General features: G+C 38.2%; 1 protein-coding gene across 5 annotated transcripts in view; it reads right to left on the reverse strand.

Annotated features, from left to right (window-relative positions):
- Window positions 1–21753, reverse strand: part of mypn (myopalladin) — a 254646-nt gene that overhangs the window by 14835 nt on the left and 218058 nt on the right. For all 5 annotated transcript variants that reach the window (XM_073027204.1, XM_073027203.1, XM_073027205.1 and 2 more), the window contains 5 exons: window positions 19973–20194; window positions 17576–17725; window positions 14837–14919; window positions 13106–13223; window positions 2812–3019 (listed from right to left, as the gene is read on the reverse strand). In XM_073027204.1, the coding sequence (XP_072883305.1) occupies window positions 2812–3019; window positions 13106–13223; window positions 14837–14919; window positions 17576–17725; window positions 19973–20194 (781 nt within the window). The remainder of the gene's footprint in view (window positions 1–2811; window positions 3020–13105; window positions 13224–14836; window positions 14920–17575; window positions 17726–19972; window positions 20195–21753) is intronic.

The following is a 21753-nucleotide window of genomic DNA, read 5'->3' on the forward strand; positions in this document are numbered from 1 at the left end:
TTAGCCATTTCCACCCTGGGAAAAAGTCTCTTGCTATTCACTCAATCTATGTCTCTTATCTTGTACACTTCTATCAAGTCACCTCTCATCCTCATTCATTCTTAAAAAAAAGCCCTATCTTGCTCAATATATCCTCATAAGACATACCCTCCAGTCCAAGAAGTATCCTAGTAAATCTCTCAGTGAGACCATACCTGGAGTATTGCATTCAATTCTGGCCACCCTATTATAGAAAGGATGTCAAGTATTTGGAAAAGGTGCAGAAGAAGTTTGTGCAGATGCTGCTTAATTAGAGGGCATGTACCATAAGGAGAGATTGGACATACTTGGGTTGTTTTTTCTGGAAAGGCAGAGGCTGAGAAGAAATCTGATAGAAGTTTATAAGATTATGTAAGGCATGGATAGAGTTGATAACCAGTATCTTTGTCACATGATTGGAAGGTCTGAAATCAAGGACGTGCATTTAAGGTGAAAGGGGGTAAGTTCAAAAGTGACGTGAGGGACTTTTTTTTTTACAGGGAGTGTTAGGTGCCTGGAATGCACTGCCAGTGATGGTGGAGGAGGCTCTTAGGCACTTGAACGTGCAGAATATGGACATAGTCATTGTGTAGACAGAAGGGGTTAGTTTAGTTAGGCATTTAATAACTAGTTTAATTATTTCAGCTGTGCGCTGAAGGATCTGTTCCTGTACCCTACTGTTTTATATTCTAAATCTTTTCTCTCTCATTTTAAAACTCAGCGCTTCTGTTATGGACTCCCTTACCCTGGCTAATCATTTTTTCTCATTTTTGTATACTTCCAAAAGGTCACCCCTCAGTTTCCTACATTTCAGGAAAAAAGTCATAGTTTGATTCATGAATCTTTGTAGATTCATGGTTCATAAGACATTAATCAGAAGAAGCAGCATCTAGTCTGTCAAGCTACTTGGAAATTTTCTCAACCTTCATTCTTTTAAATATAGACCTAGACTGCTTAACCACAGTCTGCATAATATCTCCTCAAACCTATATTCCCATAAATTAATCTGGTGAATTTCATTTAACTCTCTGTCACAAGCAGAGAAGGCATCTTGGATATGGAAACCAAAACTGTACTCAATATTCCACATGCAGTGTCATGAGGGCTGTAAACAATGTAATAAGACAATTGTAGTCTTGTACTCAAATACACTTGTCATAAAGGCCAAGATACCATTTGCCTTCCTAATTATTTGCTATACCTAGATATTAGTTTTCAGTGTTTCTTATATGAGGGCAACCAGGTCCCTCTGAATTAAAAAAAAATTCTATTTGGACACAATTTGAAATATATTCCACTTATCTATTTCCTTCTACCAAAAATGAGTGGCATAACTTTTTGTAACCTCTTCACAACCCACAAAGGCACCTAGATTTGTCCAATTAACAAAGCTGGATAATATAACATCTGATCTCATCATCCAAATCCTTTATAAAGATTATAAACAGCTGGGCATAAAATGTTTATTTCAATTCCATATGCTCTAATTTAGTTTCATAATTTCTTGTGTGACATCTAGTGACAATCTACTGAGAACCTGAGTATACCATATTCACTGGTCCTTCCTTTTATTTTGCTAGTTACAACTTCAAAAATCTCCAATAAATTTGTCAAATATGAATTCCCTTTTATTATATAGTTTTCTAAGTGCCCTTAATTGACTCCAGCAAATACTTGTGCTCACTCACATCATTTGCTTCCAGCAAGATTAAAAGGAATAAAGTGAAATTTTCTTGATGTGGGTGAAGTGTAGTTGTGACTTGGAAACTGTTGGATTATATTCCAGCAATAGAGTGACAAAGTGAGATTCAATGAAGTTAAGATCTGACTACCATTTAGAATGCCTTCCTTGCCATACTTTGGCATTACACAGTTGTGTGTACAGCTGGAAGATTTCATCCACAGGCAAAGATGCCTCATGAATTGATACCTGGTGAAGTTCAAGTAAAATAATTACTCATTGGAAAATTAATGAAGATTGTCTTCTGAGAATTATTTTCTTCTTATACTTTCTATTAGTTCCTTATCCTATTGTTCAAAGTCTCTCCCAGGTAAATGTTTCAATATTCAATTCAAAGAAAAAGACCTCCCAAGATCATCCATCCCTACTTAACACAACTTAACAAGAAATGCACTTCAGCAAATGTTATACCGTTACTTTTCAAACAAGAAATTATTAAACAAAGAATTAGAGCATTTGGAATTGAAGGGAATTGAAGGGAACATACCAATTTTTTTAAATGCTCGAGGAGGTCTATAAGGGTATCAAAAATAGAAGATATAATTCAACCACTAATCTGTTAAGTTTCTTTTACGCTACTTAGTATTTGTTTAATATAAAGTAAGCATAGACTGAAGATTAGAATTTGAAAAATGCCAGGCTATGAACTTATCATTGTGCACTAACACCAATAATTAGCCTGGTCTGCTGCTACCAATTAATAGGGACATATACACAGATGATCACCTTTGGAACCTAGGTCACTCATTTTGAACATGAGGAGCCCAGTTGGCAACTTCAAAAGCAACTGCTTCCGAGCCTAGTAACTCGCACACACATAGTAATTACTAGACTAGGGTTACCACATTATCCTGGCCTACTCTCTCAATTATACCTCTTCAAAACTTAAATGAATTTTGTCAAGCAAAACTTTATCTTTGAAATACAGAAAAATGTTATTATGATTTTGCTGTCCAGCTTTATTGACAAATCGACAAATTCAATTAATTATCTAAATTAATGGAAACTTCCTATTTTAATAGAATTATATCATTACACAGCAGTGGCCTTACCTACAATAGATAGCTCCAAACTGAAGGAACTTTGTCCAGCTTTGTTTGTTGCAATGCATGTGTAAGTACCCACATCATGTGCTGTCAGATGATCAATCAAGAGCGAATGAATACCATTTTCACGCACGAGCATCTTGTGGGTCGCATCTGGCAAGACTGGTTTACCATCCAGCAGCCACATGAGATCAGGATTTGGCAGACCACTCACCTAAAAGAAAGAGAACGTATTTTAATATCCTACAAACCACTTAAAACTAGAACTGTTCTGACTACCTTTTCAATTTTACCTCTAACAATAAGCATTACAATAGTTCTACTTACTTTATGGTTTTATTAATCAGTTTTGCTTCATCTGGTGTTACATAAATTCCTTTATTTCTCTATCCTTCTTCAGATCCTTATTTTATAACCTCATTTTATAATTCAAATTTTAATATTTCAGTTAATTGGATTGAAATTCGTTGGGCAATTATCCGCCAGTTCTCCAGGTTTGATGACTTCTAGTAATTTAATGTGGTCCTTCTCAGTACTGACCAACATTTTAATATGATGTCTGATTTTATTTTAATTTGAAGTTCTAAATGTTCATATAAATCATTTTCAGTATTATGGAAACAATCATTTCCCCCCCTACTCATTGTGTTCTTTCTCAAAACCAGTTAGCTATCCCTTTTGCTGACTCCAGGTATTCTGATCTAATTTACTATCTCTTATCTGAAGGGAACAGAAGTGTTTTGGATTTTGAATATTTTCAGATTTTGGAATATATAATGAGATAGCTTGGGATCACCATCATTTCCATCTCTAAATTTATGAGCTCTTGGTAAGCAGATTTTGTCTTACATTTGTTCATCATATGTATGTACTGAACAGTAAAAATTATTACATACCCTTAATATAATGAAAATATAATTGTGCAACAACAGTACAGCAGCACTGGGGGAATACCCAAATCAGCTGTTGTTTTGATGCTGTGTTTTGATTAAAAGGTTACAATACACTGTAGATGTATTTTACTTTTGTTTCTAGGGCTTATGTAAGGTATAAAAACAATCATCATTGTATACCTTTTCAGGTGTTAAGATTTTCATCAGTGATGCATTAAAAATTTAAGGCCATCATGTAAGGTATAAAAACAATCAGCATCATAGATTTGTTCTGGTGCTAGATTTCCATGATCAGAAGATGCTTTAATAATTTAATCTCATGCCTTTTCTTCAATTTCTGCAACCAGCCTGCTGAATATTCACAGTTACCTTCAATTTTCAATTCATCGTGATAGATCTTTGCTTGTTTCATGATCAGCATATCATTAAGTGCCATATGTTCACTCTGATACTAACGATACATGATCGAGATCTTCATGTTTTGCTTTATGCAATGTTTTTCTATCTTACATTAACTTCTGTTTTTTACATATGTGAGGTCAGTTCTCAGAACTGTCTGTGGTATGCAGAGACCTGCGCATTGCCTGGGAACCTTCTCAGCATTTTGTGGAATTTTACATTTGTGACATCATGGATTTCAGAACTTCAGATAATGTGTACTCAACCTGTACTACATTATTGAAGTCCTTTTAAATGTTACAACTACATCACTCTTGTCTATTCTCTTAGTAACACTTCTTCAGAACTTCAGTGAGTTTGGTCTAGCAAAGCTTTACTTTTGACATCATAAAGAAAGTTTGTTAGTAATATAATTTTAGTTACACAAAAATTAGTAGATAATCCAAATATTATGAGATAACTACAAGTTGATGACGTTACATCAATGGTGTGAATATTACTGGTGAAAATCCTGAAGGATAGAATTTATGTATGTGTATTTGGTAAGGTGGGGCTGATCAGGGATAGGCAGAGTGGCTTTGTGTGGGGGGAAACATGCCTCACTAATTTGATCAATTTGTTTTGAGGAAGTATCTAAGAACATTAATAAAAACAGGTAATAGAGGTTGTCTTATATGGAACCTCATGGCTGACTGATCCAAAAGATTAAAGCTTACAAGATCCAAGCCAATTTGGCAATTAGGGCCAAGTTTTGCTTGGTGATAGGAAGCAAAGGTTCAAAGGTCCAATTTAATGTCAGAGAAATGTATACAATATACATCCTGAAATGCTTTTTCTTCTCCAACATCCATGAAAACAGAGAAGTGCCCCAAAGAATGAATGACAGTTAAACATAAGAACCCCAAAGTCCACCCCAGCTCCCCTCCCTCCAGTGCATAAACAACAGAAAGCAACAATCCCTGCTCCCCCCACTGACAAACAAAAGAGCAAGCATTGGCACCACCACCGAGCACGCAGTGTGAGCAACGCAATAGCAAAGACACAGACTTGTGGTTACCCCAAAGACTTCGCATTTCACCCAGCATTCCACATCCCACAAGTTCTCTCTCTCCCTAATAAGGGAGCACAGGATGGTGGTGGGAGAATGTTTTCCTGATTTAAAGACTATGACCAATGTTGTGCCACAGAAACCAGTGCTGGGATCTGTGACATTTGTGATATATAGTAATGAATTAGATGTGAATGTAGAAGGTATGATTAAGTAAGCTTACAGTTAACCAAAAGTTAACTGTAACTTTTGTGGATACTGAGGAAGGTTGTCTGAGTCTACAGCAGGATGTAGATCAGATAGAAATTTGTGGCTGAGTAGTACTGGCTGACGGAATTAATGCTGGTGAGTGGAAGGTGATCCATCTTGATCAAACAGAGTAGAACATATACAGTAAACAGTAAAGTGCCAATGAATGATGTACAGAAGTCCCTTGGGGTTTCAAGTTCACAGTTCTCTGAAAATGCCAACACAGTTCGAAGAGTGGCGAAGAAGCTACATGGCATGATTACCTTTTTAGGACAGGACATAGAACATAAGAGTTATGTTGCAACCTTTACAAAACTTTGTGTGCAGTTTTGTGTACCATATAGGAATGATATGATGGTTCTGGAGAGGATACAGTGGAGATTCACCAGAATGTTGCCAGGATTGGATGACTTTAGTTAATGGGAATAACTGGAAATGCTGAACATGTCTTCCATGCAGTGAAGTCAGGTGATGGGTGGTCTGATGGAGGTATGTAAAATTATAAGAGGCATAGGGAGTTAGTTAGACTTTTCCCCATGATATGGGTATAGAGGGCATGGGTTTATGAGGAGAGGAAGGGATTTAAAGGAGATTTGAGGGGAATTTGTTTACAAAAATAGTGGTTGGTATTTGAAACTTGGAGTCAGATACTATGTTTAGGAGAGACTTAGACAAGTTTGTAAATTGGCAAGGTGTGGTAGGATATAAACCAAATGTAGAATTAATGAAGACAGATAAAAAGGTTGGCATGGAAAATGTGGACCAAATGAACCATTTCTGTTTTGTTCACCTTGAGTATTAATAACTACTAGATTTTGCTTTTCAATTAAGATCTCAACTATTACTTTCTGAATCCAGCTTCCTCCTGTTCTTATCTGTGAGGATAGTTATAACATGAACCACAACAACTCAATTTCCACCATTCCTTTTCAAATTGCATTCCAGCCCTCTCATCTTTCCTGCATCTTAAAACTATCTTGTTTTTCCATTCTTTCCTAGTCCAAACAAAGCGTCTTCAACCTGATATATTAAATCTGCTTCCCTTTCCACAGATGCTACCTGACCAATTGCACATTTCTGCTTTAGTTTCAGGATTCTAGCATCCAGTTTCTTTGTGATTTCAAAGGTTTCAAGGGTACATTTAATGTCAGAGAAATGTATACAATATACATCCTGAAATACTTTTTCTTTGCAACCATCCACGAAAACAGAGGAGTGCCCCAAAAAATGAATGACAGTTAAATATTAGAACCCCAAAGCCCTCCCAGCTTCCCCCTCCCACACATAAGTAGCAGCAAAGCACCAATCAAAAAATAAGCATCGGCACCCACCACCGCGCACTCAAGCGTACTGCAAAGCATCAGTCATATTTCAAAGTCTTTGATGGCTGTAAAACATTTTTTTAATATTTTAAGGCTATGAGAACAGTACTAATGCATTTTCTTTTTTTTATTCAATCATATAATTAATCTATTTTTACCACAGACACTTGATTGCATTCTAATTTTGAAATCACAATGACTCTCCTGAGAATAGGTTTTGATATTCTCACATTTTCCCTGATCCAGTTATCCTAAACTTCCACTGGATTCCAAAAATCTACTGACATCAATGAATGAGCATAAAATTTCTCTAGAATAGGTCATTCAAAAGATAAACTATCCTCTGAGAGAAGACAAATTTTCTGCTGTCATTCACAAAACTTCAAGCCTTTAACCAAAGACTTATGTGTTAGGCTACCATGTAAAGTGAAATAACCTCACCATACACCCTGTCAAGTCCTTATATATTTCAATGAAGTTATCTCTCATTCATCCAAAACAGTAGATTGTAGGTGAGAGTAGTGACAGTTGTAATGACTGATTCTTGAGCCACAGATTCTCTGGTAGATACCATAGACAGTGGTCAATATGATGTTGTGACTATAGATGTCCAAGTCCTATTTTTTTTTGGTCATGTTTGTATCTATAAGCTACGGTAGTTGTCTTATTCTTGATGGTAAACACTGTGTGCTGGCCTATTGTTTTTAGGCTTTTCCTTTTAAACATATAGTCACCTAGAAGGTCTTTGTTAGCATGGTCTATGCCAAGTCACATTCCTGAACTGTTCTACTGTTCCAAGAACGAAATAACTAAAATACAACAATTATTTCCATGGCAGTTTGTGACCGACTCACAGATCACCTCACCTATCCTTTGTCACCACATTGGGAATTGTTAGATTCAATGGAGGAAGCCATTGCTTTCAAGCAATCACATAGACTTTGGCTAAAGAGAAACTGGTAATGTGTGAATCACTTAAGGAGTACCGTAAGTATTTTTTATGTATCTACATTATAACCAAATTCTTTCATTGTGTTGGTCCATTCTCAGTTTGGAACCTCATCCTCATCTTTCCAGTCACTCTAAAAGTCAGCGGCACACATAAGCTGCTATAATTTTAACTCCTCTTAAAAACATTGACTTTCCAGAAATTGGAAGTACCTTGAGTTGAGCAATATTGGTTTTACCTTTGTATTAACTAAGCACTCTCAGACAAATAGACATACAACAGCAGGTGCTGTGATCTAGAGCAAAAAAACCAGCTGGAAGTGGGTCAGACAGCAACAGTGGAGGCAGAGGGTTAGCTGAAGTTTCAGGTCATGCAGGGTCTTGATCCAAGGTTCATCCTTCTAAAAAATTTAGATGGTTTTGCTCAAGTCTATTAATGTCTATGCTATTAAAGTTCATATATTTCAGGATGTAAAGGCTATTTTTGGTTTTAAAGGTTTTTGAATTAATTTATAGAGAGATACAGCAGAGAAAATTACCATCACTTAGCCACTTACACTAATCCTACATAAAAGAGGCAGTGTAAGCAAATTTCACACAGACAGCACCTGAGGTCAGGATTTTGCCTCTACAAATGCTACCTGATCTGCTGAGTTCTTCCAGCAACTATTTTAAACACACTCTTAAACAAGATCTGAGCTTGAGAAACAGCCGAGAAATGGACTGGACAAATGGAAAAGTTAAATATGATTAAAAAGGTCTCTTGAAGTTGCAAAGTGCTGCCCAGTCACGCATACATATAACTTCCGTTTTGACAGTCGTTGATCTGAACTTCAACTGTTTCTTTTTCCACAGATCTCTGACCCGTTGAGTTGTTCCAGCACTCTGTTTTTATTTCAGGTTTCTACCATCTGCAGTTTTTTGATTTCTATTAGTATAGCTCTTTCAATTTAGCTAACTGTTCAAAATTATTTCATAAAAATTAAGGTAAATGTGAAAAAATATTTGCTCAGTGTAGTTTTTATGGTGTGTATTTAAAACAGGAATGAAAGGGTTACCATATGAGGAATGTCTGGCCGCTCTTAGGCTGTATTCCCTGGAGTTCAGGAGAATGGGTGGGGGGGGGGGATCTCACAGAAACATTCCAAATGGTAAAAGGTCTGAACCGATTAGATATGGCAAAGTTATTTCCCATGGTAGGGGAGTCTAGGACAAGAGGGTACAACTTCAGGATTGATGAACATCCACTTAGAACAGAGACGTGGAGAAATTACTTTAGTCAGCAGGTGGTAAATCTGTGGAATTTGTTGCCATGAGCAGCTGTGGATGCCAAATCACTGGGTGCATTTAAAGCAGAGATATAGATAGGTTCTTGATTAGCCAGGGCATCAAAGGGTATGGGGAGAAGGCAGGGGAGTGGGGATGACTGGAAGAATTGGAAAAGCCCATGATTGAATGGTGGAGCAGATTTGATGGGCTGAATGGCCTACTTCTGCTCCTATATCCTATGGTCTTACAAAGGCAGAAAGATGGTGAGTTCAAGCTGTGAATTGCAGAGTATGGGCTCTTGGCAGGTGAAGGACTGGCCGGCAAAGTTGCACTATTAAAATGGGAGATGAACAGAGAACAGAATTAGTGGAGAATAGGTATTTTTGAGGGCTGTAGAGCTGGAGGAAATCAAAGTGAAAAAGAAATGAGTGAGTGGGGGAGAGGGTAAGACAATGGAAGAATTTGAGAGGAAGGTGATTTGGAAGGTGCTACCACAATGAGCTATGAATAAGAAAGAGACATGGCTGGATTTTTGTGAGGAATCAGAGGTACAGTAATTGCAGGTAATTCTCTAGCCAAGATTGAATGGATATTAATGGAACCAGAGAAGTATAGCTCTAAGGACAGTGAAGAAGAGTAGTCAGCCATATCACCTAAGTTAAGGAAGATGAGGATGGATCACTGTGTGGGAGTTGCAGTAAAGCAAGGGTTAAAGACAACATGCAGGCAAGGATAGCCTGGGGCATTTGTAGTCAATCCAGACCTCCGAAGTGAGATGGCTAGAGCCAACGCTGCTTACTGCAGACGTGATAGGAGAGGATAACTGCAGCAGTATGTCAGTAATCTAGACAAGTGGGGCCAATGAAGTGAGATCTTTTATAGAAACGTCTTTGAAGAATGTAGCTTCTCTCTTCACAGTAGGGGGTGCCAGAGACAGATGAGAATTTAGCAATAGAATGGAAGGATGTGAAACACATAAAACTATGGGCCAATTGCTTTACTAACTTTAAAATATCATTAGTTGTCAGCTTGTAGTTTCTATTGACTTTTAGCCCCTCTACTGTGAATACCAATTGACCAAGCATACTCAGATTGTATGGACTGAAATGTTTGAGCATATAGACATTAAGAAAGAGGATGTGCTGGAGCTTTTGAAAAGCACTGAGTTAGGTAAGTCACCAGGACTGGAAGAGATACCCTAGGTTACTGTGGGAAGTGATGGAGGAGATTGCTGAGCCTCTGGAGGTGATCTTTGCATTTTTTTCAATAGGGACGGGAGAAGTACTGGAGGATTGGTGGGTTGCAAATGTTGTTCCCTTGTTCAAGAAAGGGAGTAGAGATAACCCAAGCAATTATAGACCAATGAGTCTTACTTCAGAGATGGGAAAGTTGTTACAGAAGATCCTGAGAGGCAGGTTTTACGAGCATTTGGAGAGACATAATCTTATTAGGGATAGTCAACATGGGTTTGTGAAGGGCAGGCTCTGCCTTACGAGCCTCACTGAATTCTTTGAGGATGTAACAAAACACATTGATGAAGGCAGAGCAGTGGATGTAGTGTACATGGATTTCACTAAGGCATTTGATAAGGTTCCCCATGCAAGGCTCATTCAGAAAGTAAGGAGACATGGGATCCAAGGGACCTTGCTTTGTAGATCCAGAATTGGCTTGTCCACAGAAGGCAATGTGTGGTTGTAGACGGGTCATATTTGTACTGAGGTTGGTGACCAGTGGTGTTCCGCAATGATCGGCTCTGGGACCCCTCCTCTTTGTGATTTTTATAAATGACCTGGATGAAGAAGTAGAAGGGTGGGTTAGTAAGTTTCCCAATGATACAAAGTTTGGAGGTGTTGTAGATAGTCTGGAGGATTGTCAGAGATTACAGCGGGATATCGATAGGATACAGAACTGGGCTGAGAAGTGGCAAAAGGAGTTCAACCCAGATAAGTGTGAAGTAGTTCATTTTGGGTCAGTCAAATTTGAAGAAAGCGTATAGTATTAATGGTAAGACTCTTGGCAGTGTGGAGGATCAGAGTGATCTTGGGGTCCATGTCCATACGGCACTAAAGCTACTGTGCAGGTAGACAGTGCTGTTAAGAGGGCGTATAGTATGTTGGCATTCATCAACCATGGGACTGAGTTCAAGAGCCATGACGTAATGTTACAGCTATAAAGACCTTTGTCAGACTCCTCTTGGAGTACTGTGTTCAGCTCTGGTCACCTCACTACAGGAAGGATGTGGATACTTTAGAAAGAGTGCAAAGGTAATTTACAAGGATGTTCCTGGATTGGAGAGCACGCCTTCTGAGAATAGGTTGAGTGAACATGGCCTTTTATCCTTGGAGTGATGGAGGATGAGGGGTGACCTGACAAAGGTGTACAAGATGATGAGAGACATTTAATCGTGTGGCTGGCCAGAGGCTTTTTCCAAAGGATGAAATGGCTAACATGAGGGTGCATAGTTTTAAGGTGCTTGGAAGTAGGTACAGAGGGAATGTCAGGAGTAGGTTTTACACACAGAGAGTGGTGAGTGTGTGGAATGCACAGCTGGTGAATGTGGTGGAAGCAGATACAATAGGGTCTTTTAAGAGACTCTTAGATAGGTACATGGAGCTTATAAAAATAGAGGGCTATGTGGTAGGGTAATTATAAACAGTTTCTAGAGTAGGTTACATGGTCAGCACAACATTGCGGGCTGAAAGCCCTGCAATGTGCTGCAGTTTTCTATGTTCTATGTTTACCAAATGGTCAATATCCATAAGCCAATACTGTATAAAAATAACATTTTTCTGTCCTGGCTTCAGAATAGTGTGTTGACAGGGGCCATGCTGATCTCCTTGTGCTCAAGTAAAGTAAAATATGTTTGAGCAGTAAATTTGTTTCTAGTCTCATTATTGGTGACGACACCAGCAGGGACATTTGCTATTTGTGATACTTATTAACGACTTTGATATGAATGAATGAGGTATGATGAATAACTTTGCATAAAAATTGGTGGTGCCTTGGATAGAATGGAAATTTGCTTAAGGCTACAAGATGATCAGATGGAAAGTTGGGCTAAGAACTTAATCCAATAATGCAAAGTGATGTATTTTGATAAGTCACAAAGGGATAGGATATATACAATAAATGGTAGGGCATTAGGAATGTTATTCTACAGACCTGTACAGTTCCAAGTCTTCAGTTCCCTGAAAATAGCATCATAGGTTGATAGGATGGTGATGATTGCATATGGTATAATTGCCTTCATAATTCGGGATGTAGAATATAAAAGTTGGGATCTTATTTTGCAACTAGGTTTTCTATGTTTCTATGTTTACAAAACATCAGCTAGCCAGACTTTTAGTATTGAGTGCAGTTCTGGTCACTACGGGTAATTGTGCTGTAGAGTATTCAGAGGAAAAACACCAGGAAGTTGCCTGGAATTGAGGGCTTTATCTATAGGGAGAGATTGGATAGGCTAGGCTTGTTTTCTCTGAAGTGAAGGAGTTTGAGGGGTGTAATGTTAGAGATATATAAGATTATGAATCACTGTTTTGTAAATTAACTATATAATTAATGCTTCATGTGCTGATAGAAATATTGAAATCAATACCACAATACTGTGCAAACAAAAGTACAGTGAGTTCAGGTTAATAGGGACAACCATTTATTTAGGACAATTCTTTAAAAAAACTAATGGAGAAAATGGCAAGGATTCCCTTCATTTATTTGGACCTATGCTGCTTAATTGAGATAGGAGACTGTTGTCAAACAGTTTCTAACTAGGGTCAGTTGCATGCACTTATGTGGCTATTATACTGTGCTTAGAGTAAACAATTTTATATAGTGTCATTTGTTTGTGCTTGTGTTATGTTATCCATTTGGGCTGATGGATGCCGATTTTTGATAATTCTATTATTTTTTATTTTGACAAAAAAAGTTTGGATCCTTGTCAAGATGCCACTGAAAGATTTGACACTAGCTGAAAAAATAACCCTAATGGTACAGGATTTGTTATCAGTTAAGCGATAGTTTGTCCTTTTTATACCTTTTTAACTATTCCATGAAACTTTGGCTAATTGGGGGAGCTGCTTAGCTGGGCCAAACTGTATTGGTCTCAAAGTGTCCTGATGAAACAGAATCCACTGTATTTTCATTTTAAACACTTTTTCTATTATCTGAGCACTTACCTTGCAGTCTAATCGACAAATTTGTCCTTCGTGCGCAACCATGTTACCTGGTGCCTGAAGAAAATGCGGGCAGAAAAATCGCTCCTGTACAGGTTCTTCTGACACACGAGACCTTGTTCTATTGTTCAATACATAACACATTGCATTGTTATAGAAAATGATATTTTCACTTGACTTAACAGAAAATTACAAGCAGTGAAATGTGCTGTTAAATTCAACATTAAATTCAATAATTACAGGAGTCAGTAGGATATTTCTGTACAAGAAAACATGATCATAAATACCTTTTTCATTTGCTAAATCATTGAGAAATTCATTTATAATTTGGATTATCATGATCTTAACCAACATTTCTAATTGATTTGATATGCTATCACTTATTTGGTTTCTTCCTTGAATTATGTAGCTGGCTTATATTTCTAATCATCTATTCATTTTCCTTGAAAGCTCCATTTTCACCCTTATCTTCTCTATTCGTTTATAGTATTATTGAGAAGAGGCAGTATTTGAAAATAAGGGACATGTTTGTTGGGTTATGAGAAACAGACAGGAATGGGTGGAAACCATACTTCGATCAATTACAATTCCATTGAATAGCACAGTAATTTCAAAGGGCCAGGAGGGTAATCAATGGGGAGGGATGAATGGGATTAAATTGCAATGGCAGTTCTTTGCCCAACTTTCCATCTGATCATCCTGGCACGTATCCTTGCAAGCAGAACAAGTGCTATACCTGCCCCTATATCTCTTCTCTCACTTCCATTCAGGGCCCCAAATACTCCTTCCAGATGAGATGACATTTCACCTACAAGTCTGCTGGGGTCTTCTACTGTACCTGATGCTCCAGCTATGGCCTCTGTATATCGGTGAGACACAATGTAGGTTAGGAGACCACTTCAATGAGCACTTAAGTTCTGTATGCCAGAAAAAAAACAGGGTCTCCCAGTGGCTACCCATTTTAATTCCATTTTCCATTCCCATTCTGACATGTCAATCTGTTGCCTCCTCTACTGTCGCGATGAGGCCACACTCAGGTTGGAGGAGCAACACCTTATATTCTGTCTGGGTGGCTTCCAACCTGATGATATGAACATCAATTTCACTAACTTCTGGTACCCCCTTTACCATTCCCCATTCCCTTTTCACTCTCACTTTATCTCCTTACTTGCCCATTACAACCCCCTAGTGCTGCTCCTTCCCCTTTTCTTTCTTTCTTGGCCTTCTGTCCTCTCCAGGACAGAAGATTCCCCCTTCTCCAGCCCTGTAACTTTTTCACCAATCAACTTCTCAGCTCTTAACGTTACTTCACCCCTCCCTTTACTGGTTATACTTGTCACCTTCCTTTCTTCCTTTCCCCCCCTCGCCCCCCCACCCCAACTTCTCATCTTTTTTTCCTTCAGTCCTGATGAAGGGTCTCAGCCTGAAACGTCGCCTGTACTCTTTTCGATAGATGCTGCCTGGCCTGTTGAGTTCCTCCAGCATTTTGTGTGTGTTGCTTGGATTTCCAGCACCTGCAGATTTTCTCATTTTTCATTTAGCAACATTAGTATTTTGTGGACATGGAAGGAAATTTCCATGTGGAAAACTAAATGAATTTAGTATTTAAGACACAAATGTTAGAAATAATGGCAAATTAATGATACTCAAAAGAGCCTTTTACTTCAAGTGTGTGGAAATCAAACTCAAAGAAACAAAGATACATGTTACTAATATGAAGCTCAGATCACCTACCTTTGGCTCTGAACAGATGGGACTACACGGCCACGGAATGGAGTATTCTGTACCATGAGGTGACCAGAGCAACTGGTTCTTCCCTGTTTACCAAAAAAAAAACCCAGAATATATTTACAATAAGTTCTAGTCAGAGATGATTTCAGCAAAAAAAACAAGAATTGAAACGAATGCACAGGCCAACATATACCATTCTGTGCAGAGCAGAGCTTTCTTCAGAAACCTGTGTTCTGACCTGCAGTACTTGCTTCTATTTTGTGATTTTTTTGCTTGATAAAAGGATAACTATGAAATTCTACTGATTTCTATTGTGAAATATCACGAGACAGCATAAGTTGGAAATACTAGGCAAACCAGTCAATCGTTTTTGGGTTGTTTTATCAACCATCACAAGTTGAGTATAAGGAATTGTTGCCTTGAAATTTATCTTGTAATGTTTCCTATTATGTTGTTTCATTGGACACAATCATGATTTTAGATTTCTCAGAAACAGTATGCTCACAGGCTATCAGTTCATTTCTGTTGTGGTTTCTCTTTACAAGGTAAGCGATCTATGGCAATTATGAGGAGGAACAGACTGTACCATTGTGCCTGACACTGCTATCTATCACCTCAGATCCTGACACTGACATAGCAGAAGAAAGCAGGTTAATGACATGTACAATACGAGAGATATTTGTTACCATTGGGCTAACATCAGGTAAAAGACATTGGCTGTCTGATAATCCACACAAAATGCTGGAGGAACTCAGCAGGCCAGGCAGCATCTATGGAAGAGCATAGTCGATGCTTGGATTTCCAGCATCTGCAGATTTTCTCTTGTTTATGTTTGTCTGATTATTACACTTCCTTGAGGGAAAATTCACACATCAAAACTGCTCAAGCAGTTCTGGTAAGGACTCTGATAGAGACACATTTAAGAGGTGGGGATGCATGCTGAATTATTTAACAAGTTGTCAGGCCTACTTGGTTAAATGTATAAAGATGGCATGGAGAATGGAGAAGCTCATCCCACCTCTCACATAAAGATGTTTGGTGCTAAGAGCCACTCTGGAGGGTACACGCATTTTTGTAGAAGGGTCTAGTGACAATCGTCTTAAAAAGTGACCACTGGGTCAAGTGACAGCCACCAGCAATTCACAGGAAAAGACTTTCTGGTCAGTAGCAGTTAAAACTGACTTAATTATGGCTTTGCTTCCTGTTATGTACGAATAGATTGTTGTTTTTAGAGAACAGAGAGATGCCACTCATGAATAGACTGCTGTTCTCCAGAACACAGAGATAATACTTGTGAACTTATTTCTTTTGTCTAGGATTGTAGGGATATCCCTTGGGCAACACAGGAATCAAGGATCAGATTGCAACACAGCCAGAACAGAAAGGTGAACACTGGTAAAATAATTCTGGAAGCAGAGTACTCTGATGTAGAAAGTACTATTTTGGCTGCAGGCCAAAATGCAGGGAATGCATTTTAGGTTCTAATAGTTTGAAATACTATTGTTAATAGGGTACCCTATGATATTTGGTAGCATTTTGGAACTTAACACTGCTTTTTTCTTTTCTCTTCCCTCCATAAAAAAGTCTAAGCCTTCCAGCTTGGTGATTGAAAACTTCTATAGACGTACCATGGAAAGCATTCTGACAGGCTGCTTCACTGTCCGGTATGGTGGGGGAGGGGGGAGGGGGGGCTACTGCACAGAACTGAAAGAAGCTACAGAAAGGTGTAAAATTAATCAGCTTCATCTGGGGTACTAGCCTCCATAGTATCCAAAACATCTTCAAGGATTTGTGCCTCAGAAAGGCGGTGCCATTATTAGGGACCCCCATCACCCAGGGCATATCCTCTTCTCATTATCACCATTAGGAAGGAGGTACAGAAGCCTGAAGGCACACACTCAGTGATTCAGGAACAGCTTCTTCCCCTCTGCATATGATCCCTAAATGAACATTGAACTCATGAACAGTACCTCACTTTTTTAATATATATTCTTCCTGTTTTGCACTATTTTTACTCTATTCAATATACATATATATACTTACTGAATTGATTTACTGTTTTCTTTCTATATTACCATGTATTGCATTGAATTGCTGCTGCTAAGTTAACAAATTTCACACACATGCCGGTGATAATAAACCTGATTCTGAATTACAGACACATCAGGTAAAAGGCACAGCCTGGTAATGGCAAAGGGTTGGGTCACTGCTCTCTTCTCTCATTAAAAAAATAACTTGCACATTCTGTCCCCTTGCACTTCAGGAGCTCTATCAACCTACTCCATCATAAGCCATGATTGAATGACAGAGCAGACTTGATGAGCCAAATAGCCTAACTCTGTTTCTATGTCTTATGATTTTCTCACAGTCCATTCACTTGGGAACAATGCACAACAATAACATGTAAAAAAAAACTTTACAGTAGTTGAAACATTTCCATGAAGGTTCAAAAGGGTATTTAAACATCCGACAGAGTTTCACTGATGTTAGTTAAAATAGAAAATACTAAAATTCATTGGCATTTTTAATGAAAAATATATTACTTATTCTGATTATTCTGCTGAAAGAGCAGTCTGGAAAAGCTGATAATATAAAAACATACTGAAACTATGAGCACATTGGGGTCTCTTGATAACATAATTATGTAGTTTGACTTTTAGACATATCTATTTTTGATGCATGAAAATAAAAGACATGCTGAAGCATACCACATGCATTCCTCGTGAAGGTCTTGGTACTCACCTGGGGATTTGCTGCCATAACTGTGTAATTTCCATCATCATCATTCGTAGCTGATTCAATGTACAATATGCATGTACCATCACCTTCTCGCTTCATTTTATAATGTTCATTCTTCTTAGAAATCTGTTTACCATCTTTAAACCAATATACCTTTGGGTTGTAAAGTACAGGAATAAGTTATTAGAGTCCTTGAGAAATTGAAAATGGAAACAGACTCTTTGGCCTAACTGGTCCATGCCAACCACAACATCCTCCCTGCTAGTTCCAGTTGTCCACTTTGGGCTCATAACCCTCCAAAACCTCCCACTCCATATACAGTAACTATCTAAATGCCTCTTAACTGTTGCAATTGTATTTGCCTTGACCACTTTCTCTGGCAGCTCATTCCAGGCACTCACTACCCTCTGTGTAAGAAAGTTACCACTCATGTCTCCTTTAACTCTCTCCACTCTTATCCTGTATCTGTGCCTTTTAGATTTGAACACCCCAGCCTGGAGGAAAAGACTATGACCGTCCACCTTATTCATATCCCTCATGATTTTATAAACTTCTATCAGGACACCCCCTCATTCTCCTTCATTCCAGGGATTAAAGGTCCAGTGTGGCTAATCTCTCCCTATAACTCAGACTCTCTAGTCCAGGTAACATCCTCATTAGTCTCTTCTGATCCCATTCCAAATTAACTATGTCTTTCCTATAACATGATAACCAAAACAAAATACAGACTCCAAGTGCGTTCTCACTAATGACACAGATACTGTAACTGTAATATAATGTCCCGAGACCTATACTCAATGTTCGGACTGATCAAAGCCAGCATGCTAAACATCTTCTTCAACACCCTGTCTACTTGCGTGGTTGTTTTTAATGAAATGTGCACTTGTTCTCCCAGGTCCCTCTGTTCCACAACACTCATCAGTGGCATGTACAGGTCTTATTCTGGTTTGACTGTCTAAAATGCATCACCTTACACTTATCTAAGCAGAAATCTATTTGTTGTTCCTCAGTCCATTTCCCTAATTGATCAAGAGTTCTTTGTAGAGGTACCCCACTAATCATAGGCCTCCAGTTGGAGAATCACCTTTCATCTATCACCCTCTGCTTCCTATAACTGAGCCAATTCAGCCTGTATGTGGGGCTTGAAAAAAAGCCTTGCTAAAGTCCATATAAATAATGAACAGTATCCTGCCTTCATCTATCCCCTTAGTTACCTCTTCAAAAACCAACCACAACCTCCCTCACAGAAAACCACATTGACTATTCTTGAACAGGCCTTGACTTGTCCCTCAGAATTCTCTTCTGTAGCTTCCCCACAAATGAAGTCTGTAGTTTGTAGCCTGTAGTTTCCTGGCCTGTCTTTTCTACTGGTCTTGAACAGTAAAACAACATTAGCAGCTTTCTAGTCTTTTAGAAATTCATCAGTGACTAACAACAAAGCAAATATCTCTACATGGGCCTCCATGATTTCTTCCGTGGCCTCCCAGAAGATCCAGGGTGTACTTAGTCAGGCCCTGGAAATTTGCCCACCTTAATGTGTTTCGAGGCTGCAAATAACTCCTTTCTTGTGATATGTATACCTTCCAAGACCTCCATACTTATTACCTACATATCTTTGGCATCCATGATATTCTCCTGACTAAACTCCAAGGAGAAATAGACATTAAAAATCTTGGCCATTTCCTGTGGCTTCATACATGGATGGTTGTTGGTGGTCCTTTCCATGCCTTGTGGAGCATCATGTGGCAACCTTGCCATTTCTTTTTTGCTAAATTGCTAGCTCAATGCTCAACCCAGCATGAATGGAAAACATGAAAGGAGCCAGCCGGATCTGAACTTCAAGATCCAGTGCAGATGCCACTACACCACCATCTATACATACTGGCTCTGATCGTTTTCAAGAGGACTAGTCTCTCCCTATTCATTCTTTTACTGTTTTTATAACTGAAGAACTTTAACCCTGCCTGCCAAATCCAACTGCGTAATGAGATGTAATCAGTTGTACTTCAGTAGGTATGTATTTGCATAAATAAATAACAACTGTAATAAGCACGGAATCAGAAGGATAAGACCATAAGACATATGAGCAGAATTAGTCCATTAAGCCAATTGAATCTGCTCTGCCATTTGATCATTTCCCTCTCAACCCCAAACTCTTGCCTTCTCCCTGTAACCCTTCACACTCTGATTTATCTTTCAACCTCCACCTTAAATACACCCAATGACCTGGATCTACTGTGCCTGGAGCAACAAATACCAGAGATCCACCACCCTCTGGCTAAAGAAATTCCTTCCATCTCCATTCATTCTAAATGGACAACCCTTGTTCCGAGGTTGTGCCCTCTGGGCCTAGACTCCCCCAATGATACGTTTAAATATTTTAAATAGTAAAATACTTACTTTTGGTACTGGTATGCTGATAAGTTTGCAGCTGATGGTTACTGGTGATCCTTCAACCACCCGGAAATGTTTGAGTTTTTTGTCAAAAATTGGTGCAATGCACTTCCCTGTAGGAATATCTTCATGTTCTATTTCATCGTCAGATTCATCCACAGGAGTTCTCTCCAGACGGAATTCAATTTCATTCATAAGTCTTTGTTCAAAATTGGACACTTTGTATTCCTGGAAAATCAAGCTTCTGTTAACTGATTAATACACCAAACCATATTATAAGGTATTAAATTGAAATACAAAACAAATATTTTTATATTAACTGCAGTAAAATCCAGCATTTTGAAAGAAAAGTATTTTGGTGAACTCAATGTACATTCAGGAGGCTTACCTTGCAACAAACTGCACCAGTTGAAAGATACAAGATAGAGCAATGAGTAATAAAGAACCTAATGTTGTTGGTGGAACAAAACTAATGAGTTTTATTACTTTTGAAAACTACATTGACAAATAAATCAATCTCAGAGGTGTGTACTGGATAAAAATCAATCAATTTCCTATCTATTCTAAGATGGAAATAATATAACTGAACATAATATGAGCAGTAATTGATGTACTGAAATACAGAAGCAGAATTTTAATCTTCCAAGAGGCAGATTTGAATAAGAAGTAAAATACAAAATATCTTAAACGCAAAAACAACTCACTTCAAACTAGCCACTGGATCAGTGTGGGATGTAGGCATTGTCTGGTGGAGAGTCAAATCTGTCTGCAGGAGGCAATCACTCTTTGATACATTTTAACAGTGCTTTATGTTAACAATTTCGTTCTAGTTGACAAAAAGTGCACCTATATTAAGGCTGAGACAGATACATGGAACTTCCAAATACCCCCCTAAACAACAACTATGCCATCAACAAATCACTGATCATGTAAAATCCTTCCCTTGATTCAATGTACCTATGGTCTTCAATATTCACAGACTCCTGTGTATTCTTCTTCATCACCAATGTTCTCCCAAGTTCACTGCATTCTTCCCCTCTTTTCACATCTCCCGTCTCTCATTGATAGTTTTATCTTCCACATCCAATGTCTCTTGACTTCCCACCAATGTTCTTCTCTAACTCCAAACAATTTTGATACCCCATCAATAAGCCTTGAACTATGACGTGATGAGAACATTGTGAAGCTAAGATTAGAATAAATTAAAGAGATGGTCTTCAAAAGTAGTTAAAATTTGGAGAAACATGAGATGAAAATGAGGCGCTTAAAGACAATTTTCTGAGTGGAGGGCCCTGCCTTGAATGTTATAATTGAGGAACTGAAGATTGCACAGGATTGGAATTGGAGGTAAAAAGGACTCCGATGGGAATTAAGCATGGATAGGTCCTGGAGATAGTATTACAAATGAAGGTTAAGAGTTTGAAATCCATGCAGTGAAGTATAGAGAGTTGGTGCAAATCAACAAATCTTGAGATAGAAATCACAGAGGACTGTATTGTTCAGTTGTTTAATTTATATGGATCTTTGCAATAAATAATTCTCTTGTTAATGAATGAAATGATCTTCCACTTTTAATTAAAAATAATTGAGTGAAAGTACTTTTGAAGCAGAACAGTTTGAAAGAACTTTTAACCCAACAGATAAAAAGAAATTAAACTGCAAAAACACATACAACAATAATAGGTTCATCTAGACAACACTGCAACCCAAGGACTGAAAGTTCTCCAAGGATTTTGAAACACAAAAAACAAATTTACTTTTTAGTGACCATGAATGTATGTTTCAGA

This window comes from Hemitrygon akajei, chromosome 23, assembly GCF_048418815.1.
Source record: "Hemitrygon akajei chromosome 23, sHemAka1.3, whole genome shotgun sequence".
NCBI lineage: Eukaryota > Metazoa > Chordata > Chondrichthyes > Myliobatiformes > Dasyatidae > Hemitrygon > Hemitrygon akajei.